This window comes from Mastigoproctus giganteus, chromosome 14 (assembly GCF_048544385.1).
Source record: "Mastigoproctus giganteus isolate SK-2022 chromosome 14, ASM4854438v1, whole genome shotgun sequence".
Lineage (NCBI taxonomy): Eukaryota > Metazoa > Arthropoda > Arachnida > Uropygi > Thelyphonidae > Mastigoproctus > Mastigoproctus giganteus.
In genome coordinates, this window is record NC_143588.1 from 114,913,708 (window position 1) to 114,928,252 (window position 14,545).

General features: G+C 37.4%; 1 protein-coding gene across 1 annotated transcript in view; it reads right to left on the minus strand.

Annotated features, from left to right (window-relative positions):
• Positions 1 to 14,545, minus strand: part of LOC150075592 (uncharacterized) — a 61,488-nt gene that overhangs the window by 30,434 nt on the left and 16,509 nt on the right. The window contains exon 3 of the mRNA XM_090388569.1: positions 8,764 to 8,789. Coding sequence (XP_090244695.1) covers positions 8,764 to 8,789 — 26 coding nt within the window. The remainder of the gene's footprint in view (positions 1 to 8,763; positions 8,790 to 14,545) is intronic.

Below are 14,545 nucleotides of genomic sequence, written 5' to 3' on the forward strand. Positions count from 1 at the left end.
TTATTTAATGAAAAACCTTTCGAGCCTACAGACCAGTAAAGCTCCTAGAGTTGATGGGATATACCCTATAATCTTAAGAGAGGCGGCAAGCGAGTGCATTGAACCATTGAGGCTAATTATGCGAGCATCATTAGACTCTGGGGAGATTCCCTTGGATTGGAAAAGTGCAAATGTATCTCCCATACATAAGGGTGGCTCTAAAAGTGAAGTTGGAAATTATCGACCTGTCAGTCTGACTTCAGTAGTAGAGAAAATCATGGAGGCAATGATCAAGGGTGGAATTCAGGATCATTTGGATCGAATTGAAATTCTCAAGGATACTCAGCATGGTTTCGTAAAGGGGAAATCATGTTTAACAAATCTGGTTCGCTATTTCGAAAGGGTCACTCACGAGCTGGATTTAGGGAATAATTTCGACATTGTTTATTTAGATTTCAGCAAAGCTTTTGACTCAGTCCCACATGAGCGGTTGCTTTATAAGCTGGAACAGGTTGGAGTCACTGGGAAAATCCTTAGATGGATAGAAGTATGGCTTCAGGGCAGGAGGCAGAGGGTTGTGATAAATGGCTATTCCTCAGATTGGGTTGATGTAAGAAGTGGGGTTCCCCAAGGATCAGTATTAGTACCACTGTTGTTTTTAATTTTCATAAACGACATTGATGAAGGGATAGAGGGCGTGATGTCTAAATTTGCAGATGATGTTAAAATTGGTAGAGTAGTTAATGATCACTGTCAAGCTGAGCTTCTTCAGAGAGACCTAGATAGACTTCAGGAATGGTCAGAAAAATGGCAGCTATGCTTTAATCCAACAAAGTGTAAGGTATTACACCTGGGAAACAGTAATCCCAAAAAAACGTATTCACTTGGTGGAGTTCAACTAAACCCAGTACTGGAGGAAAGGGACTTGGGTGTTACGATACGGTCAGACATGAAGTTCTCTGAGCATTATAGACAGGTTGCAAGGAAGGCCCATGGTGTCCTATCGATGATCTATCGAACTTTTGCAAGTAGAGATAGGGACGTGATAATCCCATTATATAAGGCTTATGTTAGACCACACTTGGAATACTGTGTTCAAGTATGGAGACCGCACCTGAAGAAAGACATCGGGCTTCTTGAAAGGGTGCAAAGAAGGGTAACTCGCCTTGTGAGATCGGCAAAAGGGCGTCCTTATGAAGAAAGACTTCGAATATGTGGGTTGCAGAGTTTGGAAACTAGACACCTTAGAGGAGATTTGATTGAGGTGTTTAAGGCTCCGAGAGGCATCAGTAAAATGAATGAGGACAAAATTTTCAAGATTATAAATGATGCTAGAACTAGGGGACATAAATTCAAGTTACGGGGGGAAATGTTTAGATTGGACTGCAGGAAGTTTTATTTGAGCCAGCGAGTTATAAATTACTGGAATAAGTTGCCTTCATGGGTGGTAGAGGCCGACAGTTTGGGGAAATTCAAAGGTCATCTGGATAGTACTTTCGGGTAAGGGAAGCGCATAGGATGATAGGTTTAATTTCCTTTTTATTAATTTTATTTATTTATTTTTTTATTTATTAATTATTATTATTTAGTTATTTATTTATTTTTTGTTTTTATCATTGTTTTGTTCGGATTTTTTTTTTTTTTTTTTTTGGCTGGTGCAGCATAAGCCATAGGCTTTCTTGCACCATGCGGCCGTTACTAATACTAATACTAATGATTTAGCTCCTTGCTAGAGTTTGATAAGGTTCTGGCCTCCATTTCCCTACAGACTTCCTCATGCGTGAATGATTTTATTTTTGTTTTTATAGGAGAACTGGTAAGTCTTAACGATATAGTCTTAACATATCGTTAAGACTTTACGTATTGTACTGTTATACTGTCTGCGCGCGTAGCACAGTGGTATCGTCCACGTCCTCCCCACACTGGGTGGAAAGGCCCGGGTTAGAATCCCGTCAATGAAGCCATGAACGTTAACGGACTTTTTTCATTCCATGGCTGAGTTAGTCGGTCTCAGGCGTAGTTAGCAAGGTTTTTCCCCATAAAGTGGGGTTTTTTCGTCCAGCAAAATAGGCAAATCGACAAGAGAACACACGCAATTTACAGACAAAATAAATATATGGGTAGATGTAATCATTTATGGGTGCCCTTAATATCATAATTTTTCATGATTTTTTTGTACTGTTATACTACTGGCTTTAAGAGATAAAGATGGAAAATTACTGATTAGAAATAGAGACAGGAATAAGATGGAAAGAGTACCTGGAAGACAAGACCTCTAGAGGGAACAAAATTTTTTAAATCAACTAGACGACTGTTATTTGTATCAACATGTCAGGGAAAGTACTAGAGAAAAGAATACCCTAGACCTCATCATCACCCATGAATCAGATGACATAACAGGGCTAACAGTAGAGGAACCAGTAGCAGGAAGTGATCACGGAGTTCTACGGTGGATGATGATGAGAGAGATAGCAGCAGTAAAAGGCAAAGGAATGGGTTTTAATTTCAGAAAAGGAAATTATGATGCCTTAAGGTGCAACATGGCCTCTATTAACTGAGTAGATATCGCACAGAGAACGAATACAATTGAACTGTGGCATGCTTTTAAAACATTAATCACAGATGCCTTGAATGCGTATTTACCATTAAAAAAATACTCGAGGAGGGTTCCAGGTTGGATGAATAGTGAAATTGCCACATTACTTGAGCAGAAAAAGGTGGCATGGAAAGGTTACAGAGCAATAAAAAGTACTGAAGCCTATAACAGCTACAAGATGATCTGTAATAGAGCCACAGAAAAGGTTCGACAGGCAAAGGCAGTTTATGAGAAATCGCTAGCAAACAGAGCAAAGAGGGGGAAAATGGAATTTTTCACATATATAAATGCTAAGAAGAGCAGGACAAACCAGATCGGACCTTTACGTAAGGGAAAGGGGATAGTATTAAATACACAAGCTGCCGTTGCAGATGAACTCACCAGTTATTTTGCATCGATAATTACAGATGAAAAACCTTTTGTGGCAATGGGAAATTATGGGGCAAAGTTTAAAAATATGTAATTAATGATATTGAAATTTCGCAAGATTATTTAATGAAAAACTTTTGAGCCTATAGGCCAGTAAGGCTCCTGGAGTTGATGGAATATACCCTATAACCTTAAGGGAGGCGGCAAGTGAGTGCATTGAACCATTGAGGCTAAGTATGCGAGCATCACTAGACTCTGGGGAGATTCCCTTGGATTGGAAAAGTGCCAATGTATCTCCCATACATAAGGGTGGCTCTAAGAGTGAAGTGGGAAATGATCGACCTGTCAGTCTGACTTCAGTGATAGGGAAAATCATGGAGGCAATGATCAAGGGTGGAATTCAGGATCATTTGGATCGAATTGAAATTCTCAAGGATACTCAGCATGGTTTTGTAAAGGCTAAAATCATGTTTAACAAATCTGGTTCGCTATTTTGAAAAGGTCACTCACGAGCTGGATTTAGGAAATAATTTCGATATTGTTTATTTAAATTTCAGTAAAGCTTTTGACTCAGTCCCACATGAGCGTTTGCTTTATAAGCTGGAACAGGTTGGAATCACTGGGAAAATCCTTAGATGGATAGCAGGATGGCTTCAGGGCAGGAGACAGAGGGTTGTGATAAATGGCTATTCCTCAGATTGGGTTGATTTAGGAAGTGGGGTTCCCCAAGGATCAGTATTAGGACCACTGTTGTTTTTAATTTTCATAAACGGCATTGATGAAGGGATAGAGGGCATGATGTCTAAATTTGCAGATGATGTTAAAATTGGTAGAGTAGTTAGTGATCACTGTCAAGCTGAGCTTCTTCAGAGAGACCTAGACTTCAGGAATGGTCAGAAAAATGGCAGCTATGCTTTAATACAACAAAGTGTAAGGTATTACACCTGGGAAACATTAATCCTAAAATAACTTATTCACTTGGTGGAGTTCAACTAAACCCGGTACTAGAGGAAAGGGACTTTGGTGTTACGATACGGTCAGACATGAAATTCACTGAGCATTGTAAACAGGTTGCAAGGAAGGCCGATGATGTCCTATCGATGATCTATCGAACTTTTGCAAGTAGAGATAGGGACGTGATAATCCCATTATATAAGGCTTTTGTTAGATCACACTTGGAATACTGTGTTCAAGTATAGAGACCGCACCTAAAGACATCGGGCTTCCCGAAAGGGTGCAAAAATGGGTAACTCACCTGGTGAGATCGGCAAAAGGGCATCCTTATGAAGAAAGACTTCGAATATGTGGATTGCAGTTTGGAAACTAGAGACCTTAGAGGAGATTTGATTGAGGTGTTTAAGGCTCTGAGAGGCATCAATAAAATGAATGAGGACGAAATTTTCAATATTATAAATTACTGGAATAAGTTGCCTTCATGGGTAGTAGGCTGACAGTTTGGGGAAATTCAAAGGTCATCTGGATAGTACCTTCGGGTGAGGGAAACGCATAGCGAAATAGGTTTAATTTTTTGTTTTCTTTTATTATTAGGTTTTTTTTTTTCTTTTTATCATTGTTTCATTTGGTTTGTTTTTTGGCCGCATGGTGCAAGAAAGCCTATGGCTTTCTTGCACCATGCGGCCATGACTAATACCATTACTAATGATGGGAACCAAATAAGTGAGGAAGCCTTGGAGGCCGAACACGAAGTGAAAGAGGACTGTTTGGGCTAGCCTTACTAGAATTAGAATATAAAAGATTTCTAAATGAGATTCCCAATGGAAAAGCAGTAGGAACAGATAAAATTCCAGCTCAATTGCTAAAAAAAAGGAGACGAAACAAGGAAAGAAATGTTCAATATCATAAAGGCAGTCTATGTAGAAGGAAAAGATATGGATGACTTTTTCAAAGACGGACCGTAACATGGCTAAAAAGAGGAAATACGACAGTGTAAAAACTACCGAAACATCAGGCTGCTTAGCAATGCATCCAAAATACTATTGAACATAGCAAAACACAGAATTAAACCGAAAACAGAATAGTTTCTAAACGAAAGATCAGTTTGGTCTTCGAAATAGAAGAGGAACATGAGAAGCCATCTTAGCGCTACCGCAATTGTAGATCGAAGAATAATCATAAATAAAACCACACAAAAATTTTATTGATCTAGAAAAAGAATTTGACAGTGTTCTTTGGGAGAAGCCCTTCAGAGTCACGAAGAAGGCCCAGTTTGGAGAGATCGACGGGCCATCAAAAAATTATATGAAAATCAAACAACAAAAATTGAATTTCAAAATAATGAAGTAATAGCCAAGATTAGAAAAAGAGCTAGGCATGGGTACCATTATCACCATTACTATTTAACTTGTACATGGAGGACGTCCTAGAGAAATTCAGCTGTAAAACCAAACGTATAAACATAGGAGCACAAGTGCAATTCATACGTTTTGCAGATGATATACCAGCACTAGCGGAAAATGAAGAGGAGTTGAAAAACACAATAGAAGTAATGGAAGAAGTTTTCTTAGAATAGGGATTCAAAGTTCACACAAAAATAATGGTTGCCGGAAAAGAAAGTCAAAGAAAAACAGACAAGGTGGAAATAGATAACAAGGAAATTGAACCCGTAAGTTCATTTGTATATATTGGAAGCAACATACATACAGGATGGCAAAAGCCATTTAGAAATAAAAAGAAATAGCAATAGCGAAAAAAAAAGCGCTTAGGAAAAATAAATCACTTATTGCAAGCAAGATAAACAAAGAAAAGAGGAAGACATTTGTGGAAACTTATATAGGGAGTATACTGCTGTTTTCTGTGTCAATAACAGCGACAAACTGGTGGAGAATTGAAGCATTTTTGATGTTTTGATGGAGAACTGATGAAAATCCACCTGAGAGACAAAAAGACGAATGAAGAGGTCCTCAGAGTAGCTGAGGAACAAAGAACAACCAAGCAAATCATAATAAAGAGGATGATCCAGTTCCTAGGACATCTCTGGAGACACAATTAGATAGTAAACATACTAGGACAGCTTGAAGGGAAAAGAAGCAGAGGACGACCAAGAATCACACCGCTTGATGATGTGCTCCAACTCTCAAGAATGAACTACAGTGAGGTAAAACAAAAAGCTCAAATTCGGGTGGGGTGAAGAAAAAAGATCTTTATGGCGAGCGACAGGGCTTGGCCCTTAGAATGATGATGATATTCTAGCATCTGCCAAAAAAAAAAAAAAAAAAAAAAGTACCAATGACGCATCTGCGCAGGTGTATCGTCACCGTCCTCCCCACACCGGGTGGAAAAGGCCCAGGTTCAAATCCCGTCAATGATGCGAAGAACTTTATGGGCTTTTTTCACTCCGTGGCTGGGTTAATCGGTCTCAGGCGTAAATAGCAAGGTTTTCTCCCCAGAAACTAGGGTTTTTTTTGTACAGCAAAACAGGCAAATCAACCACACGCAATTTACAGAAGCAAATATGGGTTAAGGAAATCAATTACGGGCAACCCTAAAATACTATTAATAATAACATACCCATGACGCGTCTGCGTGTGTAGCACAGTGGTATTGTCACCATCCTCCCCACACCGGGTGGAAAAGGCCCGGGTCCGAATCCCGCCGATGACGCGAGGAACTGTAGTGGGCCTTTTTCACTCTGTGGCTGAGTTAGTCTGTCTCGGGCGTAGATAGCAAGGTTTTTCCCCCTCAGAAACTGGATTTTTTTTGTCCAGCAAAACAGGCAAATCGACCAGAGAATACATGCAATTTACAGTCGTAATACATATATGGGTAAGTGTATATGTAACATCTTTTACATATATGTAAAAGATTACAGGTGGCCCTAATATAATAATTTGAATTTGTACCAATAAATACATGTCTCATACCTGATAAAAAAAAAACGCTTATACTCAAGGTTTTTTTTTTTTTTTTTTAAGTGAAACTTCTTTAGGCACACTCCAGGCAGTTTTCAGATGGGAATAACTTGCGTTCGTGGATTGCCAAAAAGTGCAAAGAAAATGCGACAGCAAACTAAACCATAAGTAAACGCATTATAGACACCTCGAACAGCATACTATTGTACTAGGCAGAATGCACCAGTTTTCTGCTGATCATTGAAGTTAGTGTTAGGCTGGGTTAGTACTTGTGAGAGTGACCACCTGGTGTAGTTGGCTAGTTACTATTAATAAAATAGTATTTTATTAATAGTAAATTGTTATAAATAATACTATTAATAAAACTTTACAGATGTAATGTTTTCTCTAAAATACTTTTACAGTGGAATTGCTGCTTCATACCATGTAAACATAAACTCTTAATTGGGCAAGTATTGCAATGTATAGCTCTAAATAAATAAATAAATTAATATATTGATTACTGATGCAGAAAAAATGAAGAAACTGATATTCACAAACGAACTTTGCATAATTGTAAATTATAATGCTAATGGAATTTCTTTTGAGAATTGAATGAAGCAGTCAGTATCATATATTAATACTGCCTGTTAAATTAATCTAACAGATTTAAATTGCCAAATGGAGAGTGGAATAATTATGAACCATTTAGACAGTGAAAATATCACAATCAATGATTGCATTATCCTTTATGGTAACGATTTAAAGAGTGAAGTATGACTAGTATGTAGGTTAGGGCAAATGCATCATTTTAACATAGCTATCTACCAAAGTGGTTAAATTAATTAATTAAATTGGCATCGTTTTGGTTATATCTCATACTGTGACTGCCTTCACAACGAGTTGTCATGGTATTGTACTACCTCAAATAAATAACACTTCACAAGTGGAGAAGACTATTGTTATTTATTCTCAGCAGATAACACCGCCCAGACAGCACCTTTTCAAAGATTGTTGGCTTCTCTTCGGTTGGTGGGCAGGTACTCTGGTGTTGCAATAGTGACAACCCAGTTATGAAGTATAACTCCACAATATGAGAGATGCTTGATGGTGCGCGTGGTTTAATCTAAAAATATTTCTTGACTAAATGTCTAAGAGTATGAAAAAAGTTGTTTATGCATGAGTAATGCACTTCCATCATTTCTACTACCCAGGTGCATCGTTTAATTATATCTCATATTGTGAATACCTTTGAGTTTCCAAGGTATTCCACTGCTTTGAGTAAGTAACACTTCACTACCTGCTCACCCACTGATGAGTAAGCCAACAAGCTTCGAAACGGTGCTGTCTGGATGGTGGTATCCACCGAGAATAAGTAACATTAATCTTCTACACTAGTGAAGCGTTACTTATTCAAAGTATTCCACAATCAGTTTTTTTTTATTTTAAGAGACTAAACATCCACACTTCTGGTAGGAAACACTATGCAACCCTAACCTGAGACATTAGTTTGGTCCCCATAATGCAAGTACATTTCAACTTTAGTCGGTGAAGAATCAGTCTAGGCTATTTCCACATGATGAGACAGCAATGAAATTATAATGTAAATTTAGCAAAATAAATTTATTGATGCAAACTTGCACTTCTCTGTATCACTGACTAAATGGCACTAGTTTTGCACTTTGCTGCAGGTTTTTCCAAACCTTTTTAACCCGGGATTGAGTCCATCTGGAATGGGGAGAGACATATTTGGGCTTTCTTCTCACTATGGCTGAATTAGTCAGCCAACTGGCAAAGGTTGCTTGACAAAAATTCCAATTTTTTATTCCATCAAATGGGAAGAAAATGTTCTTAGAGTCAGGTTATATTTTCCTCCAAGTAACTAATCCTTGATGCACATATGCATCATGTTACAGCAAACATGTTAAACTAGGAGGCCAGTCACTAGTCCAAACCAGACTAGGGAGTTACCTCTTCTCCTACTCTTCCAGGACAAACTGCAATAAAATTATCAATAAGAATAATTTCGATCCACTTAAAGATAAGACATTTCAGGAAAAGAATTATCTATTGAAGCTTAAAAATCTATGTAATCAGATAAATGGTGTTAATTTGACAAAAGAATTATTCTAGTTTCATATAATAAACATTTATTTGTTTGATGTTTTAATATTATATACATCATCATCATCATCATCAGCCATTTTCAATCCACTGCAGGATGAAGGCCTCTCCAGCAACTTTCCAGTTCCTTCTGTTTTGAGCACATTATAAATACATGTATATACAAATATATACATGTATTTATAATAAAAATGAATCTAAGCATATTATTGGTAACAATATTCAAAATGTAGGTAAATTCATATAAATACTTATACCATAAGTATTTATCTATAAATTGCTTTTTCGATTTTCTTAATTTATTATGACACAGCACTATATGCAAATACATAAACAAAGTATACGATCATCACAATAATAGCGATCAATGATTTTTGTATGATATTTTACACAGAAATCATGCAGTCTCAATTCTTTACCCTACTTCTAAGAAACTGTCAGTTAAACAGTAAATCTCAAAATTTATATACTGTACAATGAAAAATTTGGATAATTAGTGAAGAGGCAATAAGCCTTACCAGATTTTGCCTGTACTCTGAGGAGTAAAATTGCTATTTTTTTGTTAATTATTATTGAATCATCTAATTAATACTTTAACACTGATCAATCAAGGCTACTAAATGCTACTTCTACATCATCAAGGAAATGCAGCTGGAGATGGAAGGAGAGCAGAAGAAAAAAGAAAAAAAACTAATACATTTTTAACTTTGCTTTACACCTCATTAATAAAATCTTTTAAAAATATCAAGTGATGTGTGGTGGCAATGACAGTATGTAATTTTACGTATTATAAATCACTGGCCAAAAAAGCATGGCAAGAAGTGAAATAAGTAACAAAACATACTGGTATAGCTTCCCACTCCAGTAATTAAAATGCACACAAGCAGTAAACCATTGCAACGTACTCATTCTGTACTAGTAATAACAACAAAAGATTTGATATAAAAATATATTTAATTTAATATAAATAAAACATTTGATATTAATAATACATTATTTAATTTAGTATAATACATAACAATATTATTAGCGACAAAATGATGCAGAGAAGCAAGGTTATATAGCATCAGTCAACCGAAAAAACAATCTTGATTTGTTCATCCCTTATAATAATTTGTCTAATCTTTCTTAAGGTTTATTCAATTTCTCACCTCCATAACACCAGACAGAAGTTTGTTCCAACCATCAATTAACTCTCTGGCTGAAAGCAAATTTTCACTTATCTGTCCTGCAATCAACCTTCTCAAATTCAAATTTATGTTTCTTTGTGTATCATCTGGATAGATGGAATAGGTCCAGGGTTTGTCTGCCAGGGAAAAAAGTTGATGATGTTGTACACGTTGGCACTAATGATATTAAGAGTAAGAGATCTGCAGATTTACTTAACAAGTACAGGTCAATGTTGAAAAAAAGTCGTGAGTTAGGGTTAAATTTGAAAGTGTCTGCAATTCTGTCAAGACATGATAGGAGGGTGTATATGATGAGAGCCTTATCAATCAATTTGGCCCTGGAAGGATTGTGCAAGGCTCATGGGGTAGACTTATTTTCAGTGTGGTCTGTGCTTGTTAACAGGAGAGACTGCTTCTACAGGGACGGGATACACTTAAACAGAAAGGGTGCAAGAATATTTACTAACACTATCGAGGCGGGTCAGAATAGATGCATGTATACTTGCACATACACCAATGCTAAAAGTATAGTAAATAAATTTGACGAATTTGAATTGCTGGTCAAGTCATCAAAGGCAGATATTGTTTGGATATCAGAAATGTGGAGTCACACAGATATTAGGAATACAGAATTGGAATTTGGGGAGTACAATGTGTACAGAAAGGATAGTCAGGATAGGAAGGGAGGAGGGGTTATGCTGTTAATTAAGAAAAACATAAAATCTAAGGAAGTGCATCTAGTTGGCATTGATGTTAGGCAGGTTAAGTGGGTCAGAAAATTGCTAGTCTGGGGGGATTCACAGTCTAAAAGATTAACGGTAGCCGCAGGCATAAGCAAAAATGATTCTTGCACTGCTTCTATTGCAATGAGCAGCCGCCTAGAAAGCAAGTTGCTGGGGATTTTGAGAGCTGCTGGGAGTCATCATGGAACAAGTAAATACATGGGCTGTGTTAGGGTAACTAAGAATAGATGCATGTACACCAATGCTAGAAGTATAGTAAATAAATTTGACAAATTTGAATTGCTGGTCAAGTTATGAAAGGCAGATATTGTTTGGATATCAGAAATGTGGTGTCACACAGATATTAGGAATGCAGAATTGGAATTTGGGGAGTACAATGTGTACAGAAAGGATAGGAAGGGAGGAGGAGTTATGCTGTTAATTAAGAAAAGCATAAAATCTAAGGAAGTGCATCCAGTTGGCATAGATGGACAGTGCAATGTCGAGTCAGTCTGGTGTGACATAAGCACTGGGATAGCAAAAATAAGAGCAGCAGTGTGCTATAGGCCTAATGACTCTAATGAGTACAACAAACAATTGTACAGAGAAACAGAGCGGGCTAGTAAATCAGAATGTCTTATATAATGGAGGATTTTAACTTCCCAGACATTGACTGGAACTTGTTGATTGGTCACTCACACATTAGCAAGACTTTTGTCGATTTATTGGATAATTGTTTGTTTTCTGCAGCAACATGTTCAAGAGGCAACCAGAGAGGGTAATACTCTTGATCTGGTTATCAGCAGTGATCATTCATGTATTAGGAATTTGCAGATTAAAGAACCACTAGGTGGTAGTGATCACAGTGTACTGACGTGGGATTTACTTAAAGATTTAATTACCATCAGGGGTAAAGGAAAGGGTTTTTGCTTCCGTAAAGGCGAGTACAGCGGTCTCAGACAGTTTTTAAATTCTGTACAGTGGAACCAAATGATGATGTTAGCAACAGCAAATTTTAAATGGGAAGCATTCAAGGAATTAATTGTGGAAGCTACTAGGCTTTTCATACTGATTAAGAAATATTGTTCAAGGTTTAGGCCTAAATGGTTGTAAAATGAACTAATGAGACTCGTGTCAGAGAAGAAAAAAAGCATGGGATGCATATAAATTATCTGGAGACACAGAAGGCTTTGGCAGATATAAGCTAATCTGTAATCAAGTCACAAAGGAGATTAGGCAAGCAAAGGCAGATTACGAGAAATCTTTGGTAAAGGATGCTAAGAAAAACAGCAAGGACTTTTTTATTTATATAAATTCTAAAAGGATGAGGGTGAATCAGATTGGTCTACTTGATATCAATGGTTCGACTGTTGATGATCCTGCTCAGATAGCTAACAAACTGAATGAGTATTTTGCATCTACATTCACACATGAGGAGTTATTAAGGTTTGAAAATGCCAGAAGGTTATCAAATTGTAGCAGTGTGCTTAATGATTCTGTAATAACTGAGAGCAAAGTGGCGGAGAAATTGTTGAAGTTAAACATAAGAAAGGCACCTGGGGGTGGATGGGATCTATCCAGTTATATTAAAGGAGGCGGCAAAGGAACTAAGCAAACCGTTAGCCATAATTATGAGAGCATCCTTGGACTCAGGGGAGGTTCCCACGGACTGGAGATGTGCAAATGTATCCCCAATTCACAAAGGGGGCTCGAAGGGTGACACGAATAATTACAGACCAGTTAGTTTAACTTCTGTTCCTGGTAAAATAATGGAGTCACTGGTTAAACATGCATTGCAAGCTCATCTACACAAGACTGCAACAATAATTCAGACACACCATGTGTTAGTTAAGTGAAAGTCTTGTCTGACAAATTTGATTGGATACTATGATGTGGTTACAAAGGAACTGGAAGCAAAAAATTATTTTGATATCATATACAGTGGATTCCAATTATTTGGACAGCTGTTTATTTGGGACAAATCTTAAAAGACAGAACTCAATCGAAAAAATAGCTAGGGTTTACTTTGCTTAATTGGGACAACATGCCGTTTAATCAGGGCAGGAGACCGCAGCACTGGAGATTATCCTACGATTGTCTACGACCATACCTCATGGTTCGGTCGGATTTCTGGAGGTCACACCCATAAAACAATTAGCAGTCACCTGTTTGTTGGGCTTTTCTGTTAGGCAATCTATCATAAACAAATAGTAAACTCAATCTTATTGAATTTGCAATAATACCGACAGCTGGAATTCTGTGGGTTATCATGGTGAAACGTGTTCACACTTCCATGGAATCTTCAATCATATAAAAAAATTAATTTTCAGAATCTTCTCTTCGTTCCTATTTTTAAAGCTTCATAACTTGTTACTCTGTTCTCACTTGTGCTTATCGTGTTACTTGCAATTTGTGTGTGCCGTGTTCTTTGTTATTGATTGCTTATATTTTTACTGTTTTAAATTTTAACCCCCCCCACACACAGACAAATGTCAGTGAACAGAAATGTCAACTAGTTAGCATGTACATATTGCAGTACGTATTAATTATTTCTATTTTCACGTTATTTAATTTTTTGATTGGTAAGGTAATAAAGGGTAAACTTGTGCTTAATATATCTTTAACTTTTATAGCCTGTGGATAATATTCCTCCTATTTTCGCTAATTAGAATCACTGTTTAATAGAATTAAAATTCAATTCACAAACGTGATTACAATGACCCGTGCTTACTACACATCGTATAGTGAATGGTACTTTATGGTGAGTCCATCGTAACGTGATTTGATTGTACGGTAAACCAATTGTAAAGCGGGGGTACATTGCATTTTTAACTATTTACGTGAAACTTCAGATAATTGGGGCAGCCACTTAATCGGACCAAAATGCAGTAGTCCCGAATAACTGGAATCAACTGTACTTGGATTTCAGAAAAGCTTTTGACACTGTTGCGCATGGAAGACTACTGTACAAATTGGAGCAGAATGGTATTAAGGGTAAGTTGCTACAACAAATAAGAGGGTGGTTGAGTGGGAGAAGACAGAGAGTGGTAATCAATGGATACCGATCTTCGTGGACGAATATTATTAGTGGAGTCCCACCGAGTTCGGTGTTGGGCCCACTGTTGTTTTGTATATTTATCAATGATATTGATGAAGGTGTATCAGGCTTAGTGTCAAAGTTTGCAGATGTTACAAAGGTTGGCAAGGCTGTTAATGACAGTATTGGTAGTGTGCTACTGCAACAAGATCTAGAAAATTTGGGCAGATGGGCTGAGAAGTGGCAACTGAAGTGTAACACTGACAAATGCAAAGTACTGCATTTGTCAAAAACTGGATGCGAGGTGATTTGTAAGAAGTAACCCCAAAGGAACGTACCAGCTGTGTGGTACTACACTTAAGGTGGTAGAAAATGAAAAAGACCTGGGAGTAATTGTGCAGTCAGATATGAAGTTTTCTGAGCAATGCAGACAGGTTTCCAGAGCAGGTCGTGGGGTTTTGTCAATGATAGACAGAAATTTTGCTAGCAGGGAAAAGGAGGTGATTATCTCTTCGTATAAGGCAATGGTCAGGCCACACCTTGAGTACTGTGTACAGGTCTGGAGGCCTCATTTTAGGAAGGATGCAGATTTGCTTGAGCATGTACAGAGAAGGGGAAACAATATTGGTGAGGGGAACGAAGGGTTCTTCTTACAAGGAGAGGCTTAATTTCTGCAAATTGCAGCGGCTGGAGACTAGGCA